The following is a 27,216-nucleotide window of genomic DNA, read 5'->3' as shown; positions in this document are numbered from 1 at the left end:
ATGTATATTCACACACCCTACACACACACACACACACACACACACACACACACACACACACGGTAAATACTTTTACTTAGAGGATAACAAAGCCAATTTTTTTCTTTCAGCAGAAATGTAAAATTGGTAGATTGGGTTGAACAGCTCTCACTGGCAATGAAAAGGGAGACTAGAAGCACTTGGTCAAAGTGAGCAGTGATGAATGCAGCCATTGTTGAGGCGACATGCTCATAAGAGAAGAAATATGCCCCCTGGATAGTAAATCAATGGAAGCACTATGACCTAACTCTGAGAAAGAAGAATGACATTACCCTACCTCCTTTACTTTCCCCTCTCCATACCCCAATTCTACTTGATTGCTGAGGGGGAATAAAGGTCCATCCATCTGAAGATGTACATCCAGCAGATGGGGCAGTGATTTCTAAAAGTGCTAAGTATTGTTATTTTGGAGATGCCCCTGGCAAAAGCTGACTTCTAGCTATTGAAATTCTGGAAGAGTAATGAGGCTAAAGAGGAAGAGAGATTTATCAGAAATTAGAAGAAAACAGTAATTAGAATCATGGGATGAAATCCAAATGAGAGGTTATTTAGAGAACAGGTGAAAAAATATCAAAGGCAAAACTCATAGAAACACTCATTCCTGAGTTCCTTTTATAGGACAAAACACACAAAGATGAGAGGGGTAGGATTTTGAAAGTCTGACACTACAAAGGTCACTGGGTGAGAAGTTTTCAAGGAGGAAGTGCCCAGCCATCTACAGTAAAGTAGAAGCCAGGGGCTCTCCACACTGCTTCCGGTATCCAAATGTACATGAGTGAATCCCTGTGCTTTGCAGACATTCCTTGGAGGCAGCCCATGAGTATGATGTGCTGGGCTTCCTTCCTCTTGTGCTGCTTGGAATGTTGGTAATGCTTCTTTCTGTCAATCTGTCAACCATGCCCTTAAAGTTACATCTGCTTGTTCTAAACATCCCCACAGTCTACAAAATAAAAGTGTTTGATAATTCCACTCTATTTGTTTTTCAAAACTCCATGGCATCCTCTGGTCTGAAAACAGATTGATGATAAACTATAAACAATTTGGCAGTACCCTTTTTCTCTATTGTCTCATAGTCTCGTTTTATGTTTGCTATGAAAAGTAAAATACATCTCCCAAATCACCTTTGATTCCCTTTCTGCCTCTGAAACATGACTTTTGCTTTAAGTGGGCACCTGGGCATGAACAGCCAGTACATTGAACCAGTTAGAGAGAATGAAAGAAACACAAATGGGATTTTTCAGAATAAAAAATATCTATAATGAAATGAATCTGATGAAATGAGGGAAAATAAGAGTCAACTTCTTAGAAATAAATTATCCTTAACTCTCCAGGTGCTTCTGGGCTGAATTTAATAACTAGTTCAAGGCAGAATTGCTGAAATTCTCAGTCTACATTCAGAGTGTTGATTATTTTGTTTGGATTTCTCTGCACTGAATTGTGACTGAAACCTGCTTGCCTCATAGACATAATATTAAAATCATAGATCTTCATATGGCCTCAACTCATTATACCAGACAAAACAATCATACTCTACACCATGAATAAAAACATTATTCATTGATTAGATACTTTAAAATTTCACATAGAAGAAAATAAACTAGGACTAGGATGATATAATATAAATAATTATGAAGAACACCCTGTCATTCATAATTTCTTTTTCAATTTTCTGAAAGGATACCATCTGTTCTGCCTATACCTCACATATTGTTATGATCTGAACTGCACCCCACTTCAACATTACCTGTACTATGTAAAATATTTTTTTATTGGATTTTTACAGTCTAGCAATGACACTTACTAATGATTTATCAATAACTTCTAAATTGAATGTCTGGTTAGACTCTACCTACATTCTGACTATATGCATCCCTTCATGTCTCACAAGCACTTGAAAGTCAATTTAAACTAAAATTTCCCTCCTTGATAAACAGTATAGACCAAAGAGATAAGAAAAGTTGAAGGTTTGTGTCCTTGTCCCCCTTCATTGTACATTATGGAATGCAACCAAAGGCTGTGTCTTTGACCTCATCAGTGCAGGCTTCTGGCTTCTGGATCTGGCCTCACTCTCTGCCATCACTTCCCTGGTTTTCCCCAGACTTGTTAGAGGAGCAACCTGGAAACTGGAAAATAGGCAACACTTTGCACAGGGTTTTTAGAAGTTTAAGAAACAAACAAAACAAACAAACAAAACTAGAACTGTGCCACCTTTATGTTTTAATTTTAGTGGAAATTAAACTTCTGAGTTTAAGTTTTTGGATTCATATTTTTTAAAATGTGAATTCTCATTGTTTTGCATTTCTCTGTGGCATTTTCAGTGTTCCCTATGGCATCTCAAATTTGTCCACTGCCTATTTCTCCAAAAGTCAAAGGTCAAATACAAATGCTTCTCTACCTTCTTTACTATTGTATCTCAGATCCCTAGTCATTGCCTGTATGGATGAAATAATTAATATGTTTGTTTATTTATCCTCACGGATAATAAAATAAATAAAATAAAAAAGCATATTTTAGTAACCTTTCTATTTACAAGTTATGAACAATTTATTTTTATGATATTAACTCTGTAATGCTTTGATGAATTTCATTTGTATTTGCATTTTTTACTTCATTTTTCATATTTTCCAGAATCATAATGTTTGCTTCTAATGGGCTGGAGGTGTAAAATTAAGACAAAATCTTACACTATAGCCCAAGCTAGTGTAGAACTTACTATAAAACGCAGGCTAGCCTTGAAATCATGGCAGCCCCTCCACCTTAGTTTCCCCACTGCTGGGGATACAGGCATCTGTCAACAAGCCCAACTTTCTATTGGATTTAACAAGAGATTTTCTGTGGTGTTCAACAGAGTTTTCTCATGTTTTTCTGCTTTTTTATGCATTTTGCTAATTGTCATCTCATTGTCACTTTAGGTTTCAGACCATATGTCACCTTAGAAAATAGCTTTTTCTCAAGGAACAAGTTTTTTGTTTTGTTTGCCTCATCCTGGACATAACACTCTGGCTGATTTTTCTTAGAGAGTAGGAAAGTACAGATGATGTCCATTAGATGCATCTAGAATTTATATGAAAGTGTTAAGGGCTAAGAGTAATAGGACAAACTTGAATAAAGTGGGAAGTACACTAATAGATATTAAAACTCATAGTACAATTTCAATTAATTTCTCATTTGTAGAGATAACCAAATTGAGCATTAGGACAGTCTTATATTTGTATTGGAACTGGGATTTAGATAAAAAGCAGGAAAACAGAATTCTATTAATAAGTGGCTCTAGGTAAGTTGCATATCAGTAGGAGAAAATTCTGATTCACTAAAATAAAATTTTAGTGGAATATAAATTTTTAAACAATGATGGCAAGAAAAAGAAATACGTTCTCATAGTATAAAGTATATTGTTTTCATTCATAGTGTAGAAAAAAGTAACCATAGAAGTCAAGTTTTAAAATTTGTATGTAAAAATTAAAAATTCATTTTCATAAATATCAAAATTAATTGAATGGAAGAGCAGAACACAGAAGAAATGTATATTTGTTTTGTATAGAAGAATGTATATATAGATGATAGCTACAATGGTAGCAGATAGATAATATTCAAAAGACACACTTAAAATACATAATGAGTTCTTACAGATTAATATGCAAAAAGAGAATTCACAAAACATCATAAAGATTGAATGCTTTCATTTCCTAAAAAATGATTTCAAGTGACAAATAAATCTTACTAACTATTCAACTTTAATCACCAGATGGGTGTAAGCTATAACCACTGTAAACAGCACTACACACCAACCAGAATGTTTTAGTAAACAGAAAATGAGTGGAGATTTGAAGGATAAAATGTGGAAAACTGAAATTCTCTCAGTCGTTGATGTCAAGATCATAGTTTGCTAGAGACACTTTGGAAAGCTCTTTGATGTTATCACTATGACTGAGTGTAAGCAAATATTACGGACCAGCCATAATTTCTTGGTATGTTCTGAACAGACATCACATCAGACACACATTGAATTAATTATATGAAGAATGTTCACACTGAACCATTTCCATTAAACCACAAGAAACAACAAAAATCTTCACCACCAGTAGGAAGAATTGTGGTTTATTTATGTCCTACGGGGCTGGAAAGCAATCAAAGTGGCCAGATTATTGCCAATAAAAACCAAATTAATATCATAATATGCTATGTAAGATATAAAAATGATAAATTATCTCATTTACATTAATATTTAAAACTATGTACAGCATTAGAAATAAGCATAGTTCTCAGTGTGAAGATCATAACATATTCCTGGGAGTTTTCTTTTTTATCAAAGTACTAAGGATTATATTTAACAGAACATTGTTGAATTTTGTCACATCTTCTCTAGTTTATCAATTATCTATTGTCTTAATGAGCTAATTATACAAGTCAATTTTATATTATTAAGTCATATTTCAATGTAGAAATCACATTTTTTATATTAGCTCATCCACTTGTTAATGAGCATTTCATGTAATTCTACATATTGTCAATTGTAAACATGGGGATGAATATATCTTTTCAGGATTTTGATTTTAGCTATTTTGAATAAATTGGTCTTTTTGGATCACATGGTAATAAGAACTTTAAGATTTCAAGAAAATTATGTACTGTTTTCTATAGTGCTTACACCATTTTTCCACATGGATAATCCTTGTAAATGTTATACTAAGGGAAGTAAACTAATCTGAGGAATTCAAAAGCTGTAAAATTATAATTAGATGGTATGTCTAAAATAGTCAAACTCAGAAAGTAGAGTGATGGATATTAGAAGCCTGGAGACTGAGGAAAATAAATGTAATTTATTATTACACAATAAATAAAATGTTTCAGTCTGTGATGGTTATTTGGATTATCAACTTGATGATGTTTAGAATCATCATGAACCGGGCGGTGATGGCGCACGCCTTTAATCCCAGCACTCGGGAGGCAGAGCCAGGCGGATCTCTGTGAGTTTGAGGCCAGTCTGGGCTACCAAGTGAGCTCCAGGAAAGGCACAAAGCTACGCAGAGAAACCCTGTCTCGAAAAACCAAAAAAAAAAAAAAAAAAAAAAAAAAGAATCATCATGAAAACAAAATCTGTTTGCATGTCTGTTAGTGATTGTGCTACTTGATCTAAAAAGGCCCCTCTAAATGTGGGTGGTTTCATTCTGTGGACTTGCTTCCCATGCTCACTTAAAAGGAAAAAGTGAGTTTAGCACAAGAATGATCTCTGCTTCCCAGTTGTGGCTGCAATGTGACAGACATGTTTCCTGGGCTTTCCTGCCTGGTAGGATATACTCCATGAACCGTAAGACTGGCAGTGCTTCTTTTCTTCAGTTCTTTTACTCAGGATTTTGTCATAGCAGTGAGGCAAATCACCAACAATCAAAAACTAAATGATTTCAGCTGTAAACTGTTGCATTTTTGTAAAAAAAAAAAAAAATCTTGTAACAAATATCGAAAACTGGTAAGAACACAGTCCCATGGTTCTGTCCCCATGATGGAGTCATAACAGCTAACTTCTTTTCTAATTTTACTTTTGTTAAAATCTTCTCATATTTTAGTCACAGTTTTGAATTTCTTTAAATAGGACTAGAGATCATTTAAGAAGAAAGGGAAGACACTCCAAAAACAGGAGTGGGCTACTGAGTGATGGACAATCCCCAAAAGCCATGTTATAGCATTTTATGAATCATAAAGTGTCACTCCTTTTCATTTATCTGAAAAAACTGTGAAATATTTGTATTATTTCTCTTTAAATGTGAGAAGTACATTGCCAGTGCAGTTAATTTATTAGACTTATTGTGTGTGTGTGTACATGTGTATGTGCATGTGTACCTGTATGAGTATGTGTGCATGTGTGTGTACATGTATATGTGAGCATGTGTAACTGCGTGTGTGTGTGTGTGTGTGTGTGTGTGTGTGTGTGTGTGTGTGTGTGTGTGTGTGTGTGTGTAGAGAACTCTAATGAGTCAATCCTCTTCTTTCATCTTATTAAGGACGGGTCTTTTGTTCCTGCTGCACTATACACTCCAGAAAAACTGGTACATGAACTTCCAAAAAATTCTTCTATCACCACCTTCCATCTTCTTTAGAACTGCTAAGATGATAAATGCGTACCACCACATCTGGTTTTTTAACATAAGTTTCTGCCATCAAAGAATTAGTTTGGAGTCAACTTTATTTTCTACTGTAATTTCTCTCCATACAGCTTATTTTCTTTTAGCTTCTGCCTTCCGTGGGTTTAGTGTGATTCTTTTTCTATCCTCCCATAAATTCTTTCTTGCATTTTGCTGGTTTTGGAAATTTCTCTATCAACATCTTTCCAAATATTGTATTTATTCCATTTCCTGTGTCCTTTCCCTCTCAGATCCAATTGTATCTGTTATATATTTTCAACATGGTTCCTGCTTCTGTTTTCTATCTTCAAAATCTCATTTACCCTTGATTCATTCTGGTTATCCTCTACTATTCTATCTTCAAAATGTCAAAACTTCATTTTAATTATACTTATTCTATTAAAAATAACACACCTACTGAGCTTGTAATTTTATTGGTGTGTGTGTGTGTGTGTGTGTGTGTGTGTGTGCAGTTGTGAGTGTGCTTGCCTGTGCATGCATACATGGATATAAAGGGTCAATGTCTTCCTTTCTCTCTTTCTACCTTAGTACTTGAGAAGAAGTCTCTCATTGAATGTTGGACTTAACTATTTTAGCTGGCCACCCACCCCACCCCCAGGATTCTTTTGTCTGTCTGTCCTCCCTGTGAAAGGGATAAAGATGCTCCCACACTTTCATGTGGAGGCTTGGGGTCCAAACTCATGTCTTCATTTTGTGCTGTAAGCACTTTCACCCACAAAGCTGTCTCCCCAGCTCTCAAGTTCTTAATGCTAATTCTCAGGTATTTCGTTTCTTAAAATTCTCTTTTCTTTTGCATACATTATTGCTACAAGTTAATTTTTTAGACTTGTAATTCAGTCTAAATGCATTGACCATGGTTATTTTTAAATTGAATTTCCAACAATTCAAATACTTAGAGTGATAGATTCCATTGTTTATCTCACTAGTTTTCAGTTGTCTAGTTCTGTTGGTTGGTTTTAACCTGGTCCATTTGTTGCTGAACGGTGGATGGTGTATATGAAAGTTCTGGTAATCTGGTGTGATGCCTCACATGTACTTCTCTAGAGAGGTCATTCATGGCTTCTTTACAGCAGTTAAATCAGATTGAGATCATTTAATCTAAGTGCATAATGAGAGCATTTTATTTCATGCCCAATTTTGTTATTATGAAGTTATATATTTTAATAACACAAAACCCCCCATAAATTAAAACCTAGAATGTTTTCTATACCTTTCCTCAAAAGAGGTCCATAATTCTATTTTTCTTCAATTTCAAAACAATATAACTATCTCAACCTTTGCTCATCTTTTAAAATTCTTACCCACTATTTTCAGCTCTGCTTTTGAAATCTTTAGCAACTATCTACAAATTAACACTGATTCAAAGAATAAGACAGACAGTGTTAATTATTTGCTTCAAATCTCCAGACTCCCTTTCGGGTATTTGCTGGTCATATTTTAGATGTATTGTTGGCACAGAACTTTAAGACAATATGGAAAAAAAAAAAGGTTTTCAAGCTTCATTCAGTTGTTTTGTACCAACTTCTTAGCCACCCAATGAAATCAGTGTACTGAACATATCTCAAAAGAAATACTCTTACTTTGATATAGATTCATTCTCTCCACCTATAGTTCTAGATAACTAGATAGAGTCTGAAAATTTAAAATTTTAAAAAAATTCACCCAAACAGCCTAGATGTCTTCTGAAAAGAATTTATCAAATTTATTGGTATTATAAATGGAAGCAGCTGTCCAGTTTCTATTATGAGACTTACATTTTCAGTCTGCTTGCATTAATTATTGGATATTTGACATCTCAATTTTATTGGCATAGATCTTAACTTTTTCTGGCTATTTGGATAAGGACTGTTTCTGAAAGCTATTCTCAAATCTAGTATATATTTGGGAATATCACATTGACATGTGGCAGTAGTAACTTGGCTTTAATATATGTTATGAGTAAATTTGTCAATGTAAATTGTCTCAGTGCCTATTATAAATCAAAGAAAGTATATCCTGCATTTGAAACTGAAATTAAAATGTCTTGATCATTTTTAATGTCTCTTTTTTATAATTGGAGATATTTATGATAACTTTGCCAGTGTATTCAAATAACACAGATATGGTGTTCTGTAAGAAGAGAAAAGAAATGGTTTATGACAATTGTCATTTCCACTGAAGAAAATGGTGTGTGTGTGTGTGTGTGTGTGTGTGTGTGTGTGTGTGTGTGTGCAGATACAGGTGCTTTTCTTTCAAAGCATTTCTCTATTTCATGGAATTAATCTAGTTGCTAAATTGATACACATTTTGCACAATAGTCTCAATTTTTGTATTTCTCTAGAGTGTTATAATCTGACAGGAGTAATACACAAAGATTATATAATATACAAAGTAATCTTTTTAAAGCATGTTCCTCAGCTTCTTCTCAGTAAGAAAGTGCATAGTGAGAGAACATTTCTGGCGAAATAAGATAACAAGTCAAATGGGAGAATTTTTGCCAAACTGGAATAAAAAAAAATCAAAGCAGGATGGTGTTCCAGTCATTTAAATAGGTTCATTTTTTTGTTATTATCTATGTTCTCATGTGTTTAAAGACAGTCCACACTAAACAATCAGAATTATTCAGATCTCCAAAGATTGAATCTCTTCCAATATCTACAGGATCGGTCTTCCAAGAAAGTGAAGTAGAATAGAGGTAAGAGATGAAAAATAACTTTCTGCTACTGTGTAAAGACTGACATTTTTTTCAGTACAAAGGATATTCTTCTATGACATTGTACCATCCAAAGATAAGTATTCCAGGCATGGAACATTACATCCTTTGTTTAGGATAATTTAAAAAAATCTGAAATCAAATGATAGACAAGTTGTATTCCTACCTGGAAGCTTTGGTGAGAAAGAGAGCTACATGCAAAGAAGTGCCAATAGCTTCCAAGACTTGAGAGCCATCTTTGGCTAATAACCAGAAAGGAAGTAGAGACTCAAGCTCTCCTCCAAAAGGAAGTTAGTTCAGGCCAAACTGGAAAGTCCTCAAAAGCAGATTCTTCATAAAACTTCCAGGCTGGGTTGAACTTGGCGGTGGAGGGGAGGCACTATGTGTATAGTACCATTCCCTGAGCAAGAATCTCAGACTGAACAAAAAAGAGAAACTGAGCTGAGCATCAGGATTCATGTCTTGCTCCTTCCTTATTATAGATTCAATGTGACCAGACAGCTTCATGTCCTGCCTTGACATCTTCAAGCTATGAACCAAAGTCAATTTTCCTTCTTTGAGCTGCTAATTTCTAGGGATTTGCTCACAACTGTTAGAAAAATAGCTAAACTTAAGGGTTTGTATCTGATAACTCAGCGCTTCTGAACCTCAGTTTCTTCAGCTATTACATAAAGTTGATACATGTTGTCTGTAGACATTCAGATCTCCAAAGATTGAGAAATGGGCAATGTTACCATAGAAGTCATCTAACATGAGACACTTGGCAAATTTTACGTCACCACTTTACTACTTCTTTTTTTATGTTTGAAATAGCTTTTATTTTTGAATAGTCTTGTTTTGGGGAAAACAAAAAACAAAAACCAAAACCAAAACCAACAATCAAAATGTGAGACCAAAATGAGCCATCTTAGAAATAAGACCAAAATGCTTTCACCCTAAAATTAAGGCCTAAGATTTCTCCTTTTGAGAACAGGCCAGAAGTTACTGAGACCAGTCAGTTCAGATTCCAGAAACCAGGAAGTGTAAAAGTACAGAGCCACAAGATAGTCACGAGGTAATGCCTGCCAGACTATGGAATGTCCTCTCCCTGGTTTCCAGGGTAACTGATCACAGAAATGCCTCCACCTGAGGGCAGCCAATGAGAAATGGTGGCGGTCAACCACTCCCTTATAAGTAGTTTCTAGAAGTCCCTAGAAGCGAGCCAATCAGAATTGTACCTGTACTGGCACCCCTAAATGATGTAACCTTGTGACTTGTCCCTTTGAAAACTGAGCTTGAAGACAGGTGGGTGCTTCCTCCAGCCTCCACTGCGTTGGATGTATTAAACGAAGTCCCTGCCTAGGCTTGTATTGCTTTTGGATATCCAGAATTAAACCTTGCTTTTGCATTCCAGCATGCTCGTCTTTGGTGGTCTCTCTGGGGGTCACGATCTGGGCACAACAAAGTCTCTTAATTACACCTGAAAGCGGTCAGGGAGTGAGTGGCATTTTTTGTTAGTGGGGACACTCACTTTATTTTTTTGCATGCCTAATGCTGTTTATTGAAGGAGGGAGGAGGTCTTAAATACAGGCTTACAGCACAATGGGAGAACCCTGGAGGGCAGAAGTTCTCTACAATGTTTTACAGTCTTGCATCTAAGCTGTTAACTCCCAATATGCAGGATACACAGACAAGGAACTTCCCTTAAGCATTCAGGAGGGTGGAACCTGGGTGGGAATTAGCATAGGGAGGATATCAAGGTCAAGGTCAGAAAGCAAGTCAACAGTTACACAAAATGGGGGCCAGGTACCTACAGGTCCCCCCTTTTACTAAAAAATGAGCTTCTGACTTAGGCTGTGTGGGACATCAGCAGGTCACCTTACCCGTAAAGGAGACACCTGCCCAGGCCACACAGGCGCTCTGTCTTAGGCATTACCCATCTCTGAATACTCATTATCATACAGGCTCAATTGTGTGTGAGCTGCAGAGTTAACTGCTGCCAAAGATCTCAAAGTGGCGTTGGGCTTGCAATAAGTGTGTTTGACACAGAAAAGACCAACAGAAGTCCTAACCCACCCATAGCCAGTAGGCTAAAGGCAACTGAGCCATTTCCTTCCTTAACGAGCCTTACTGCAAATTGGAGTCCTTGTAAGATGGTATCCCAAAAGCAATGGAACTTTATTTCTTTGTCATAGTTGCTGTACTATTGATCCTACAATCCACTTCTCTTATCCATTATAAGTCCTATGAAACAGGAGTAGTTGAGACTTCCAAAACTCAGAAATGACTTGGTTTTTAGTCAATAACCTCATCTTTTTAATTAGCAATTCTATAGTTAGTTTCTTCTTACAAATAAATAATTCGTTACTGTTTAGTGTGTATTTCTAAGAATTTTATTTAAATATTTATTAAATTTTATTTCATTCCTTAATTTTCCCTTTTGTTTAGAGGCTTTAAATTTTCATAATGTTGCAAGGTGGGGAAAACAGGAATATAGTGAAAAGAATATCCAACCACCAGTAGACTCCCACTATTAGAATAAAATATCCAAAATAATTTAAAAAGGCTATTTGTAAAAGATTTGGCAGGATGGTTATTACATGTGGGTAGCATATCAGCTTTTATAACAATTATGTGGGTTGTGAAAGATTCTGAAAACTAAAATGGAGCTGCAGCCTAATGAATGTACTCATTAACCTTGATAGCATCAGGTAAACAAAGGAGTGGATCATGTGGATGGATATCACTCCCTCTTTCAGTCATTCCATAGACAAACATGGTGTTATTGTTTTATCATCTGAAAAGTAAGTGCATGTGACACTAAAAAGATTTCTACATGCTAGACATTTATCATCTAGAGTCTTGTTTTCTATTGAGTTATATTAATCTTACAGGGGGTGCTAACATTTGAATCCAGAGCATAGCAACTGCTAGGTATGTGCTTTAAAACCTATCTCCCCAACCCAGTGATAAGTTACAAAGAAATATTTATTGAATATTTAATATACATTAGCCATTAGAATTGATACAAAAATATCCCAAAATTATGTAGGTGATTTGAAAAATTATAAATAAATATAGGCATGATTAATGTGATAATTTCAACACTAATACAACTATAATATCACCAGTGTGAAAGAGAAGTCTGCCTTCCTCACTCTTCATTTCAGCTCCACATTTCATATATTACTTGCATAATATTTGTTTGGGAAATAAATGAATGAATGCTGTAGTAGTTTAGAAATGGGAAGTGGGTAACTGTTAACTCCAGGATAATTCAAGAAAAGTTTTATTAAATTTCATTCAAGCTAAGTCTGCCTCTTTGACTGATAAATTGGATTTATTAAATCAAGAAATATCTGAGGAATTGAGTGACTAGTACTTGATGCAGTGGGAATAGCACACTTGAGGTGTTAGAATTGCGATAGTGCAATGTATATGAGTAACTAGAACTAATGTGCTTTGTATCCAGTAGGCAGGATGTGTGTGGTCAATCTCATTAGAACTAGTATCATCCCCACAAGCAGAACACTGATTCCAGTGAGCAAGAATAACCTTGTGTCTAGAACTCTACCTTGCCCTTTCCCAAATTCCCAAATTTGGAAATTGTAGTCAGATTTTAACCACTGTTTCTTCTGGAAATAGACTCTCATGTGTCTACATTTTTATTCTGGCATTGTATCTTTTAGAACAGTATTTGAGATGATTTGTTTATGTTGTTCACTGCTATGGCATAGTGAGATGCCTCCCAAGAACTCTATTGAGTTATAGGAAAGAAGTAAGTTGTAGTTTGAGAGTTCAACTACTGAGCCATTATGTGTGATTAGCCTTCGACATAAATACATCAAGAGACTGCAAATGTAAGGTCTAGGAGTTTGGAAACATTTAGAATACTAATTGATCAAGGAATAATGTTGGGAAGGCAGAACAGGAATGTAATTTTCATTAAATGATGATTCAGAGACTTGAAACCTAGTGAGCTGCCTGTTTATGAGTCAATTAGATAAAAAGCAAAGAGGATGCTGAATCTGAAGGAAAAATGAATAAATTTCAGTGGATCAATGGTGGTGATGCCCATTCGGGCAGGTCACACATAATAAGCTCATGATTTCCTACTGGGTATAGTCTGGGTTTTAATGACTGGCAAAAAAGACACTCAAAATCCATACTGAATCAATGCTTTGTAGGGAGTACAGCATTGATTCTATCACTAAAGACTCACCAATCCATTTGTTCAGTGCTGTGTGTGTTTATTTTTGAGGGAAATAATAGCAATAACTTAAAATAAATATTGATTCTAAAATGAGAAAAGGAAGGAATTTTATTTTAAGCAAAAAAATTAAAATTATTTAGCTCTTCTACTCAACATTAGATGATTTGTATTTTTCCTCGTTACTTTCACTTATTCCAGTGAGTATGTATCCATTAAAGATTTTCCATGCTTTTGCAAAATAAATTTTGATGGTAAATCTAGTTATTATAAGGCCTGCAGTGATTTTATAAATATTTTTCTGAGGCTATGTGTGTATACATATATAATATATGATGAATATATTATATATCTAAATTAAATTGCACATATAATTATATGACAGATAATAAATCATAGATAATTTAATATAAATAATTTAATTTAATGTTAAAATAATTCTAATGTTGAGGTACTTATAAGCTTAACTTATACAATGGCATTTCTGAAAACAAGAACCTTTCCTGTGGTTATTAAAACTACCAAATCTGTAAATCTGAATTATAAAAATTTTAAAATATTCTTTAAAGAGGAATAAACTTTCATGAATTATCAATTATAAGGAAATAATGGAAATAGATTAGAGAAGAAAAAAGAAAGAAGATTGTTGAGTAGAACTGTATATTTTTCACAATACGATCTTGAGAAAAGAATGAAAGTGAAATTTTGTAAAATGAGTATGTTTTTAAGATGTTTTCAGGAAAGAAATAAAGTAATATAAGGAGCTGGTAAGAGAGTTCAACAGTTAAGATCACGTGCTGCTTTCAAAGGACCTGAATTTGGTTCTCAGTTCCCACATCACACAGCTCACAAACTACCTATTATAACTCCAGACTCAGATTATCCTGTGCCCTCTCCTGGATTCCATAGGCACCTCCACTAACATGTGTGCATACACACACACACACACACACACACACACACACATGCACACAACTAAAAATTGAATATATCTTAGAACAATGGAGTGTTTTAAATGTCTACTGGGGAGGTTCTTTGAGAACAGGTGTGTATTCATGGATATTTTCCCTTTAGTTAAACCTTGCTGTGTGAGTTCAGAAAGCTTTTCTTCCTTCTAATAACCAAATTACTCTGGTACTGTAGTCAAAGCAAGGCCAGAAGTAGCACTAGAACAAAAAATCAAATTAAAAGTGGCAGTAAAGTCTCATTTTTTACTTCAATGTTCTACAAACATGCTGCAAATTCTTATTTAGCAAATACTAACTTTTTTCCTAGAGCAAATATATTTAAGTTGCTCTAAGCTTCTGGTCACAATATTTTCATCAACTAATCAACATTCAGCCTTCTTTTATGTGTGCTCCTGTTTAAGCATATTCTTTCTTAATATGAAGTTGATTCACTATTATAAGATTTCCAGAGTAGAGCATTTTATCCACTCCAGAATGCAAGGCATGTGATGTATGTGTATCCTATATAAATCACAGTTTCCCTGTGTTTAGGAACACTACATCATATACAAGTTCTATCTTTGAGGCCACATGAGAAAGCAAACGCACCAACAAAACCTATATAAATGTGCAAATTCTGAGAGTAAATACAGTATGAGAAGGAGACTTTCCTTTGTGTGAACTGACAGCTCATTCAACCTCAAATGGGAATAATATGTCAGGACACTCTGATTTTCCTTCTCTGCGTATTTGTGAATGACTCAAAATTAAACCAACATTCATATTATAATAGCTGGGTGGTGGTGGTGCAAGCCTTTAATCCCAGCACTCCAGAGGCAGAGCCAGGCAGGTCTTTGTGAGTTTGAGGCCAGCATTGTCTACAGAGCAAGATCCAGGAAAGACACAAAGCTACACAGAGAAACCCTGTCTCGAAAAACCAAAAAAAAAAAGTGTAGAAAGTAGTTGAATTTACAGATATATTGTGGAGAGGGCTAAGACTTAAACCCAGAGCTTTGTACACACTAGACAAGTTCTCTGCTGCTGATATACCTCAGGCCAGAGTTTGTAAATACAGATCATAAAAATCAACAATCCCCTGTACCTTTTAAAAATTGGGGAAGAAAAAATGGAATATATTGTAAATGATGGGCAAAAATGCCCACTAGTGAGGAGAAAAAGAAATTGGTTGTACAGATGGATGGACAGACATGCCATAAGTTTGGAAGTGTGCCTTACCTGTGGTATTTCCTTCCCTTTCTCTCCTTTTCATCTTGCTATGGTAAAATATGTATCGCTAGAAGGATTAATGTGGCACCAGAGTGTTGAACACATCCTATCAGAGCAATAGAAAACACTGGGTGGAGGGAGAGTGAGTTTTAGTTTTCCTTAATATGTATCTTATTTTTAGACTCTTTTAATCGCTTGTTTAAAATGCTCTGCCATTTTAGACAAATCTAGGCCGGGCAGTGGTGGCACATGCCTTTAATCCCAGCACTCGGGAGGCAGAAGCAGGCGGATCTCTGAGTTCGAGGCCAGCCTAGTCTACAGAGTGAGATTCAGGAAAGGCATGAAGCTACACAGAGAAATCCTTTCTTGAAAAAACAAGATAATAATAATAATAATAATAATAATAATAATAATAAAATGCTCTGCCATTTTAGACAAATCTGAAAGCTCATTTGTAACAATCACAATAACATCACTAGTGCATAAAGCACCTCTTTAGTGTAAAATATTCTTAAAACTTACCTGACAGGTATTCTTAATAAGTCCAAAAAGAATGAACCTGTTTGAGCTCATGGTTATTGATAATTTTCTGTGTCTACAATAACTCCACGTTGTTTTGTATTTTTCTAAAAAAATGGGAGTATCTGGATCATAATGATTTTAAATTTACAACATGAGCTAACAAAGCCAATGACAAAACATCTTCTTCTAAATTGTTAAAATGAGATTTATACCCGAAAAAAAAAACAAAGAATGAAAGAACAAAGTCAAAGATGAGCAAATTAACATTCTTGGTTCCAGATACTTTTCATCTACGGAAACACTACCCACAAGAGAGTTTATCAAGACCAGCTTTTTGCAAACTCCATTAAATTCAATGAATGGATTGTGAAGCGTAAATTGAGCCCATTATCATCTCACATTTTTATATAACATTCATAATCACCGTGTTACATAAGAATGAGCTAACATTAACCAAAGGAACAATTTGAATTCACATATGCATGGAGAAGGGGACTCTGCTTGACAGGCAAAGCTTCCTGTCCTTTTTGCAGCTCGCCCATGCAGCTTCTGGGTGCCAGTGAGCCCCACATTCTATCAGCAACAACAGAGGGAGAGATTGAGGTAAACAAGCCCACTTCACTTCAACTTGTCATCTCTAAATAAAATCTTCTGGAGCTGAAAATGAGAAACTTGAAAGAAGATAATTGTGCAATGTCTCCAGATTCAACACTGGGGCACATTCACTGCTTTCCTTCTTGTTCCCTAATCTGCTGCAAAATATTCTTAAAATTACTCCATATATAACTTTTAATAAGATATCTTGCCTAAAGAGCCTTAGGACAAGAATTGGCTCATTTTGTTAGATATTTCTTTTTCTCCCTTTCCACCCTTTTGCCTCGGGAAATAACTCAGGTCATTTTGGGTAACCTCTGTAATCCACTAATGATAATCTATGACCTCTGCAGCAACTCCTAATTATCAGTGTTTAAATCAGAATTGATATGGCATATCATATTTTAAAATATTCAATCTTTTGTTATGTTATTTATTATATTAGTTGTTTTCTCAGTACTGGTTTCATAGCCATATTATTATATTAGACACAAACATTTAGTGAGTGGAAAGTAATATAGATAATGTAAACAATGGATTATAATGTAAGTCTTTGTCCTCCACCAGCTTCTCAAATTCAACAACCTCCTTCTGTGCATTCAGGAGGCACCACTCCATGCTAACTCTCAACTCCCTCCACATTACTTCTTTGCTTCTTTGGTGTTAGTTTTTTGAATTGTCAAAATTGCACTGGAGATATATTTCCTTAAAGAGAACTTCCATGTCTTCAAGAAGAGTATTCTTCTCTTGGTGCAGAAGACAACCAGTATCAACTGTGTGCTCCAGTGGACAAGAAGATAGACAAATCAACAAAGTCTCCTAGCTGCTACAGGACACACTATTTAATTTTAATGTCTTTTCTTGTGTTTGATTTCCAATAATGTGTTTCCTTTACTTTCTACACAAACTTAGAATACGTTTCCTCATTCCATTCTGATCTCTTAAGGTGAGAGTCCTGGTGTGATTGTGAGTTAAGAGATGTGTTCCCTCTCATTGTCATGGATATCCTTTCTTGAAGTCATACAAATATATAATTTCTAACATATGTTTAAATGCATTTAAGAAGTTCCATAGGCTGGCAAGGAGTATATGTACTATAGTTTATAAATATTTCAGCATCAGACTATTAAAACTCAACATTTAATAAGATGACTATCTGCAAGATATTATAACTTTTCTTATGTAAATAACAATAATATCATGCCATAGTGTATTTTAATGAATATTGCATATGTTGTGGAACTATGTCCTAATCTTATTTTATTATTCTTCAATGATTGCTGTAATGCAAATTAAAGAATATATTTAAAGTTGAACTGATTTAGTTATTAAATATACAGGAAAAATTATGCAAGGTGAAATTGTGAAACCTGTAGTGCATTTTACAATCTGTAAAATTCCATTAAAATTCCAGCTTTTCCTCTATAATACAAGGTAAAATTATAGCCTTATGGTATCTGATATCCAAATTTTCCATCATGTTATTGCCTTGCCTTTTACCTCTAATAGGCTGGTAGGTAACAGTCACCTCTGGCATAGAATGCAGGATCTCTGTGAGTCCGGAAGCAGCCATTTCACCCTGGGTATCTCAAAAGAGAAAGATTCATTTCCCTGGAATATTTTTGCTCTAAACTGAAGGGATTGTTTTTGTTTGTTTGTTTCCCCAGTGACGGCTGGGCTGACAGGTATGACGTGACAGATGGGTATCAGCGAGAAGCTGTCGGTGGAATTACCATCAAGCTCCAGTCTCCCGATGTCAAGTGGTTTGATGATTATTATCTGAAACTCCGGCCAGAAACAAACCTCAGAAACCCTTGGTTTCAAGAATTTTGGCAGCATCGCTTTCAGTGCCGGCTGGAAGGGTTTGCGCAGGAGAACAGCAAGTACAACAAGACTTGCAACAGTAAGCCGATGTATGGTTTCATTTAAAGTGGATAAGGCTAAGGCTCCAATTTGTGTGAACTGTGTCGTGGGGATACTGACCATCATTTGTCAGTGAGGAGAACTCTTCCATAAATAGAGTGGGTATTGCCACTTAACAGCGGTAAACAGGTTTTATTCTCACTAACAAAAACATAGCTGAGCAAGTGTTTACTCTATTGAGATTTAAAATAATTAAATTACCACTATTTATAGCACTCAAAAAATTGAATGTGTTTCTGTAAGGCAGTGTGCTAGAAACATCACATAAATTAGCTCCAGAGTAAAACTACTCTTGACATCTCTGAAAGCAGGGAAGCTATACAATGTATTTCTATCACCTTGAACAGTTAGCAAGGTTATGGCACACATATCTAAAGAATTAGTGAATAAAGGTCAAAGGGAAAGATTGTTTCCTACTCCTACAAATAGACCAGAAATAGTAACAGGAAGTTTGAAGTGTGTAATTATAATGTTTTAGGAAACATAACCCCACCAAAGCCATTATTCAGTCGTTAAGCAAGTACTTACAAGAGCTCAACAATATGACAAATCATTGCCTTAGTTAAAAGGGTACTAAGATATGGAAGGCTCATTCCTGTTTTCAAAATTTTAGCATCTTATAAGTGAGGTAATACTCCTGAGAAAAACTGCAATTCCATGTCGCCAATGTTGTGAGTGATGTAAGGTTTAGGAAAAAGATTTGTTTATATGTAATGCATCCTAAGATCCTTGATTTTAATAGCCAAGCAGAGCTAAAATGAATATGTTGGTCAATTTCACCAAAGTTTGTTAAAACTGATAATGAATTTGTGGAGAATGACTTATCCCAGACTGTACAATAAGAACCGGGCATAAATTTGCAAAGAAACTGAATGTCAGTTACTGAACTACTTTCATTTATCTTGTGAGAACACTAGTTTGTGTCAGCCTTTATCATTATAACTCAAGACGATTCCAGCCCGCAGACAGGTTGCCACATCCCAGCATCAAAATAAGGAAAACAGTGAGTTAATCAACCAGTCTCCTTTAGGTAATGATCATTCTGAGTTTTGTTATCAATTTATTCATTTCATGAAATGATGAAGACAGTAGAGATGGTTTGTGCTTGCTTACTCTATCATTATTTGACAAAACAAGAACATAGTCACTTTATTGATTCTTATTCAGATAGTGGGGAAGGGAAGGTACATTACCTAAGGTTTCTACTGCTGTGGTAAAACACAGGAACCATAGAAACTTGGGGAGGAAAGAGTTTATTTAGCATATACTTTGATATCAAAGTCCTTCATCAAAGGTTATCAGGGCAGGAACTCCAGTCAGGAACCCAGAAGGAGCAACTGATGCAAAGACCATGGAGGAATGTTGCTTACTGGCTTCCTCAGCCTGACAGCTTACATACCCCAGGAACACCTGCCTAAAGAAGGTATTATCCACAATGAGCAGGGACTTCCCACATCAATCATCAATTAAGAAAATGCGCGATAGGCTTACCCACAGGCTAATCTGATATGGAGGTGCAGTTTCTCAAGTGAGGTTCTCTCTTCCAAAATGACTGGATTGTGTCAAGCAGACATAAAGCTAGCCAGCACAGAAGGAAAGCTGCAGAGTAGTACATTGCTTTGGTCAATGAAACCCCAAAATCACAGAAGCATGGGCTAACAGTATGTTGCTTCTCTGCTATTTAATTTCCTTTTGCTTCTTGCCTAAATCTGCAAAGGCTTATGTATTTCCTTTTTTTATAAGTTTACATTTGAGCATAGGCAACATTTCCACTGATCCTTCACAATTTTAATTTTTATTGTTAATTTTATGTTTTTGACACTTCTATACTCTTTTAGAATAACCCACTCCTTTCCTCACTGGGGATTTGGGGTAGATAGATCTCTCTTCTCTTTCTGTTCTGTGCTTGTGGACAAGTGGCTTTGCAGCTACTTTGGCAGAGGGGCAGAGAGGAGCATGGTTGTACTCTCAGCTCCTGAGGCCATTTCCTGTGCTTTCTATAACTCTAGTATCCTTTTCTTGTAGCTAAAAGTTTTCCTGTGTCCCACCCAGTCTGCAGCTGCTCAGACCCAAGTAAACACACAGAGGGCTTATATTAATTAAAACTGTTCAACCATTAGCTCAGGCTTACTACTGACTAGCTCTCACACTTAAACTCAGCCCATTTCTGTTATCTATATGTCGCCATGTGTTCCATGGCTTTACCTGTGTGCCATTACATGCTGCTCCCTGGAAGGCAGGCTGGAGTCTCCTGACTCAGTCTTTCTCTTTCCAGAATTCTCTTTGTCTGCTTATTCCACCTATACTTCCTGCCTGGCTGCTGGCCAATCAGCGTTTCATTAAACCACTGTACAAAAGCATTATTCCATAGCATTTTCTCCCTAAAAATATTTCTTTTTCAATTTACTTCCTTTATCTGTTGCTGTATCTATCATACAACAACTTAAATATCAGCATGGATCATCCCTAGCTCCATCATATCTCAGTAATTTCTAGGCCAGTGTTCAAAATTCTCACCTTATACACACCAATTTTTGAAACTGTACGATAGGACATCTCTCCTTCTTTGTAACCTTTGCTTCTTTTCTCAGCATTTGCTCATGCCAAAATAAACATATATCCATTTCATAGGTAAGCTGTTTCATCACTTTGTGCTTATGCTACCTTTGGGTAGAGGGGGCTCACCTTTTGAACTGGGAGTTGCTGATATAGTTACTTCTTCACACAGAGTCATTCACAACATCATCATCATCCATATGGGAGCAGCTGCAGTCTCAAGAATTCTTTCCTGTTGTATTATATCAACACATACAAAGAATTTCCACCTTATCATCATCATCTAAACATTTTGTAGTCGTCATTCTACAGACTCCTATATTTTTCAAAAGGGCTTCCTTGTTTATTTTTACTTTTCCAAATTCCTAGAAACTTTGTATCTATAGCAAATATTTAATAAACATGATGAAACAAATATCATTTTATTTTTCTTAGATCCCAGTAGTATCACAACAATAACCCCACAATCTGAAAATTAAAACCGAGTCACTGAAGGGGAACTGGTTAAATTTCTTTTATTAATTTTTTTAAAATTTATTTTATATACCAACCACAGTTTCCCCTCTCTCTTCTCCTCCCATTACCTCCCCCACCTCCTTTCTACCTACCCCATTCACTCCTCAGAAAAAGGTAAAGCCTCCCATGGGAGTCAACAAAGCGTTTCATATCAGGTTGAAGCAGGACCAAGCTCCTCACCCCCTGCATCAAGGCTGAGCTAGGCATCCCACCATAAGGAATAGGTTCCAAAAATCCAGCATTTGCTCATGCCAAAATAAATGTGCTAGGGACAGATCCTGGTCCCATTGCTAGGGGCCTCACAAACAGACCAAGCTACACAACTGTCACTCACATGAAGAGGGCCTAGGCTGGTCCCATGCAGGCTTCCTAGCTGTCAGTCTAGAGTCCCTCAACTCCCACAAGCTCTAGCCAGCTGTCTCTGTGGGTTCTGCTATCATGATCTTGACCCCCCCCCCTTGCTCATATAATCCCTCCTTCCTCTCTTCCACTAGATTCCTGGATCTTGGTCCAGTGCTTGGCTGTGGATCTCTGCATCTGCTTCTATCAGTTACTGGATAAAGGTTCTATGGTGACAATTAGGGTAGTCACCAATTGCAGGAGAAGGCCAGTTAAGGTACTTTCTCCACCATTGCTAGGAGTCTTAGCTGGACTCATCCTTGTGGATTCCTGGGAGCTTCTCTGGCACCAAGGAACTAGACATCAAAATACCAAATAACCTAATTTAAAAATAGGGTACAGATCTAAACAGAGAATTCTCAACAGATCTAAACAGAGAATTCTCAATAGAAGAATCTCAAATGGCCGAAAGACATGTAAGGAATTAACCAAAAACCTTAGTCATCAGGGAAATGCAAATCAAAATGACTCTGAGATACCATCTTACACCTGTCAGAATGGCTAAGAACAAAAACACTGATGATAGCTTGTGTTGGAGAGGATGTGGAATAAGGAGAACACTCCTCCACTGCTGGGAATGCAAACTTGGACAGCCACTTTGGAAATCAATATGTTGGTTTCTCAGAAAATTGGGGATCAATCTACCTCAAAATCCAGCAATACCACTCTTGGACACATACCCAAAGGATGATTGTAGTGGGTAGCTGTTCTACCTTTGACCTGGAAGTACTACCCATACTGAGGCTTCTGATGACTGTCATGTCTACCTATGACCTGCCTCTGGGGCAGGGCCGAGATGGGAGCCCTTAAGAGCTGAGATCCAGACATGCCAGGCCTCTTGGTTCCTCATGATCCTGGATGATGGATGGCAGACTGACTCAGAGTTCTCCAGAGAAATCCACTGGACTGCACCTCACCTCTCCTGGATGCTGTAACCAATCCCTTTGCTGGCTGTAAGCTACCCCAAAATAAACCTCCTTTTTAATTATGTGGAGTTGCCTTGTTAAATCCCCACATTAGATGTTCAATCGTTCCACAAGGACCCTTGCTCACTCATGTTCATAGTAGCATTATTCATGATAGCCAGAATCTGGAAACAACCTAGATGCCCTTCAACTGAAGAACAAATAAAGAGAATGTGGTACATTTACACAATTTAGTATTACTCAGTGGTTTAAAAAAATACATCATGAAATTTGCAGGCAAATAGATGTAAATTAAAAACAAACAAACAAACAAAAAACATCCTGAGTAAAGTAACCCAGACCCAGAAAGATAGACATGGTATATACTCACTCTTAAGCTAATAAGCTGTAAAGCAATTTAATTTCTTTACAGGTTTTCTGTGTCCAATTCCAAAGCTTTCTAGGAATTGCTTGCATCCAGAACCCGATTTAATAACACCTCAGGTGTCACTGGCTTACTTTAAGTATCAGTGTGATAGAGCATCATTCATGAATTTGCATATTCTAGTGTGTATTCATTCACAAGTCATGTTGTTAGTAAATTTAAAGTTCATTTTCAGAATTACTAAAATTATAGGGTTTGGTGATGTTATATGAATCAATGATACTAAAGTTACAAACAATATTATTAGTTATTTTACATTTAAAGACCCAAAAGTTATTGATATGGTTACTTTACAGCACAAAGTCATTTACTATGCAGAAAACAGCAGCACCAGCACCAGCAGCATCTACCCATAGCATTTACTGTATCTACTACATCATTGATTATATATTCAAAAGTATGTCTAGGAGCTGGAAATGTTTGCATTTATGTTATAGTGAGTTTCCAGCTAGAGTCTACAGTCTTTCAAATGAATATGTCTCATAAGGGTTTCAAGTGAGTGACTGAGAGTATGCCAATTATTATTCATTTATCACAATTACATGCCATTCTGTTGAGAGCTGAGCTGATCCAAGGCATTCCCTGAGATCTTGGTGTATCAGGAAGGAATGCAGTGAGTTGTCTAAAACCAGGAATATGATTGTCACAACTAGTAATGCCCTGGGGCCAGAGCCCTGGGGGAGCTGTGACTTCAGATCATGAGAACCCAACTTGTCTCACTCTACAGGACTATGGTTATAAGTCTCAAGGTCACTGTATGCCTGATCTTTTAATGTTCTTGAGAAACCCTATGCTCTCCTTGTACAATTTGTTGATTTAGCTTCCCTCTGACTTGGTCCCAATTGAATGATTTTGTCTCATTTCTCTCCTGAAAATAGTATATAAAGGACTATACTTCTTAATAAGCTTGCTTGGCATAAGAGACAGCTTTTATGTAAGACCACTCGACCCCACCTGTTTTGTCTTTATCTTCTTATCTCCTGGCTACCTCCCACTTAGGTACTGGCCCATGAAGAATGACCTAGGTTTAGGTCACCATTTCATATTTTATTTACTTTTTCAAAGTATTCATATTGTAGTTATTGTTCAGAATATTTGGGTATCTCACAAGCTGAAAACATAACAGAAAAGGTAAATTAGATTTTTTAGAGTAGGTGATTACCTGAAAGAAAGAGCTGCTAGAATTTAAGAACAGAAATATAAGAGCCAAATAAAATGAAAAAATGCCACACTTAATACCAGATAATAGATTTCTCATTAAGGCTACAGATAAAAACATTTAAAGAAAAATAACCTGGTTGAATTCTTATTTTGAAACAAGAGTTTAAGAAACAGGAGTAATTATATATCCAATCATCTATTCTGGTGTTTAGTACATGTGGTTTTCTTGATAAATACCCATCATCAAAAATTATTCAAAGAAATTCCAAATGAAAGCCACATATGTGGATATATAAGCTATCCCCCAAGTAAAGAAGAATCTAAGGACTGAAACATGAATCCAATGTGCATTTTGAAAAGAGGGTTCTGAGACTGAATCAGTAGCTGGATGCAGAAAGAGTATTGTATAAAACAGATTTAGACTCAGGAAGTCTACCAAGAAATTCAACCTAAAACCACTGATAGACTATAACACACACACACACACACACACACACACACACACACACACACACACACACACAAATAACTGCCTTTCTAAGGACTTGTTCTTTACAGTAATATAGTCTATACAATAAAGGACACCACTTGTAACCAGTGCCATTGCATGAGTACATAGATGAAAGCCAAATCAATTTTAATATATTTTTTGCTTGTACTAGTTGCTATAAATGTGTTCATCTACAAACTGTGGCAACTGTGTGGGATGTCCTTTCCACAGCCTCCATGATTGGCCTACTGTTTTAACATCTTAGTAATTGCCAGTGCCACAACCTTTAAAAATTGTAGAGAATGGCTCCCAGTCCAGATGGTTACTAAATAAAGGAACTGTTGTACACTACAGCTGTGACATGACACTAAAATAACAGGACAACTGTCTATCAAAGCCAGGGTCACTGAGAAGATCATAGTAAAAAGCTTGACTTTTTAAAAGATAATTTGCATTAATAAAATATAATTAAGTATTTACAACATTAGGCAAATCAGAGGTGGAATCCAAAGGGTATGGATGATCTGGTATTTGACATCAAAGCATCTAAGTTCTACTCAAGAACTAAAGATACAGTATTAAACAAGAAGAGTCATATATGGCCTCAGAAAATGCATATAGAGTGACTGTCATTTGCCACTCAATCTTTCTAGATGCCAGAGCTACATAGCATCAAACAAAATAGATAAATATAGTTACAATCATAGAGAATTTTTTTGTAAATGGACAGGAGAGAAAGACAAAAATGATGTGAAAATTATATATTATATATAGATTATCATAGGAGAAAGAAGAAACCCAGAAATAGGATTTACACTGTTGAGAGGATGCCGTTTTAATGGAGTGGTCAGCTGTGACTTTACTGAGAGAATGATTTGCATGAAGTACAGAAGATGAGTGAATGATGCTGGCATCCACAAGAAAAAAGATCCAGAAGTAAGAAATCACAGAAATACAGTCTAAAGAGGTGTGCAGTCACCATACTGTAGGCAACAGTTGGAGGCCAGTGTAAGAAATAGAGTTGGATGTGTGAAAACAGTAGAAAGCAGCAAATGAAGTAACAGAAGTTGAGTTCTCATAGAGTCCTGTGGGTGTTATGTATTGAATCTGCATTTTACTCCAGAGAACTAAGAAGCCAAGGATTTGAGCAAAAGAAGAACTTAAGAAGAAGTCTCTTGTCATTTTGTTTCAGGGTTGTTGTTGTTGTTATTTGTGTTCTATTTTGAGGTCCCTTTGATTACGGTTCACTTTTTCACAGACTGTCAGGTAACATAGCATTTACTTACTGTGTAGCATATATGTCAAGAGTCATGGACAAATCTGCTTAGGAGGAATCATGGCCCTTCAGAGTATCTGAGAACAATGGAAAGGATTGTGGGTGTGAAAGAGTCAGGGAAGAGCAGAGAATATGAGATAGCAGTGTGAGATAAAGGAAAATACAGTTAGAAATGAAGAGTCCATTATGAAAAGGAATTGTGTTTGATCATGGCTGGTAATAATGTAATTCTAGTCCACAAGCTACCTCACATTTCATTGGGTTAGGAAGCTTACCTGTCATGTTCAGAGACAGGAAGGGATTAGATTTATTGACATAAGGATAAAAGACAACAAAAGAGAGACAAACTGGAAACCTTATGGATGTTTGATGCATAGTGAAATGTCTGAATTTGAGAATGAATAGCAATGCAAAACTGTTGTATATCTTCAAGCATGTATCCCTTTGGAAATTGTGTTAAAGATAATCTGGTCACTATTTCAAGGAACTTTATCTTTCGAGAATTTTTGCTATTACCATTCAAAGTAATGGAAATGTCTCTTTGGTGATATTCCATTCTGAAGAAAAGCTCTCAGAATCAGATATCATATGTATTATCATGTATTAGAGTGGTGGCGAGGCCAAGATAGAATGCTACATAAATTCATTCCTTTTTTTCTGATTTCATAGGAAAGCACCATTTTCAAGCCTACCTTGCAGTAACTAACTAGTATTGGCCAACAGAATATGTTGTGAAGTGGTCTGTGTCATTTATAGATATGATACCTAAAAACTCACTAGAGATTCTAGACTCACACTCTCACCCACGTCCATATGACTAAAAATAAGCATTCAGGAGAGCCAAAATCATGTGATAGATGTGTGGTTCTTTAGTCACTTGGAAGACTCAAGAGCCTCACAGTTGGCCTCAGACTGTTATGTGAGCAAAAGATACACTTGTATTGTGTTAAGATACTAGATGTTTGATGGTTGTCATAGCAGTTATTAATGAGCAGGACATGCTACCTTCCTGCTTTTCCCAGTGGATAACAATTACCAGGCTTTTGTCAAAATGTGTAAATGCCAGTCAAGGAGCAAAGTGACTACGAGAATTATAGGATCCATCTGTTGCTATAGCAACTCCCCAGTGACTCACAATTTATTTCCTTTTGGAATATATCCATGATATTTAAGCTGTTTCTTCCAAAATATTGTA

At 36.1% G+C, this 27,216-nt stretch overlaps 1 protein-coding gene across 6 annotated transcripts in view; it reads left to right on the top strand.

Moving 5' to 3' along the window:
* Positions 1-27,216, top strand: part of Grm5 (glutamate metabotropic receptor 5) — a 482,266-nt gene that overhangs the window by 333,291 nt on the left and 121,759 nt on the right. For all 6 annotated transcript variants that reach the window (XM_028856718.2, XM_028856719.2, XM_028856715.2 and 3 more), the window contains one exon: positions 18,018-18,253. In XM_028856718.2, coding sequence (XP_028712551.1) covers positions 18,018-18,253 — 236 coding nt within the window. The remainder of the gene's footprint in view (positions 1-18,017; positions 18,254-27,216) is intronic.

This window comes from Peromyscus leucopus, chromosome 1 (genome assembly GCF_004664715.2).
Source record: "Peromyscus leucopus breed LL Stock chromosome 1, UCI_PerLeu_2.1, whole genome shotgun sequence".
NCBI lineage: Eukaryota > Metazoa > Chordata > Mammalia > Rodentia > Cricetidae > Peromyscus > Peromyscus leucopus.
This window is presented reverse-complemented; position numbering and strand designations above follow the sequence as displayed.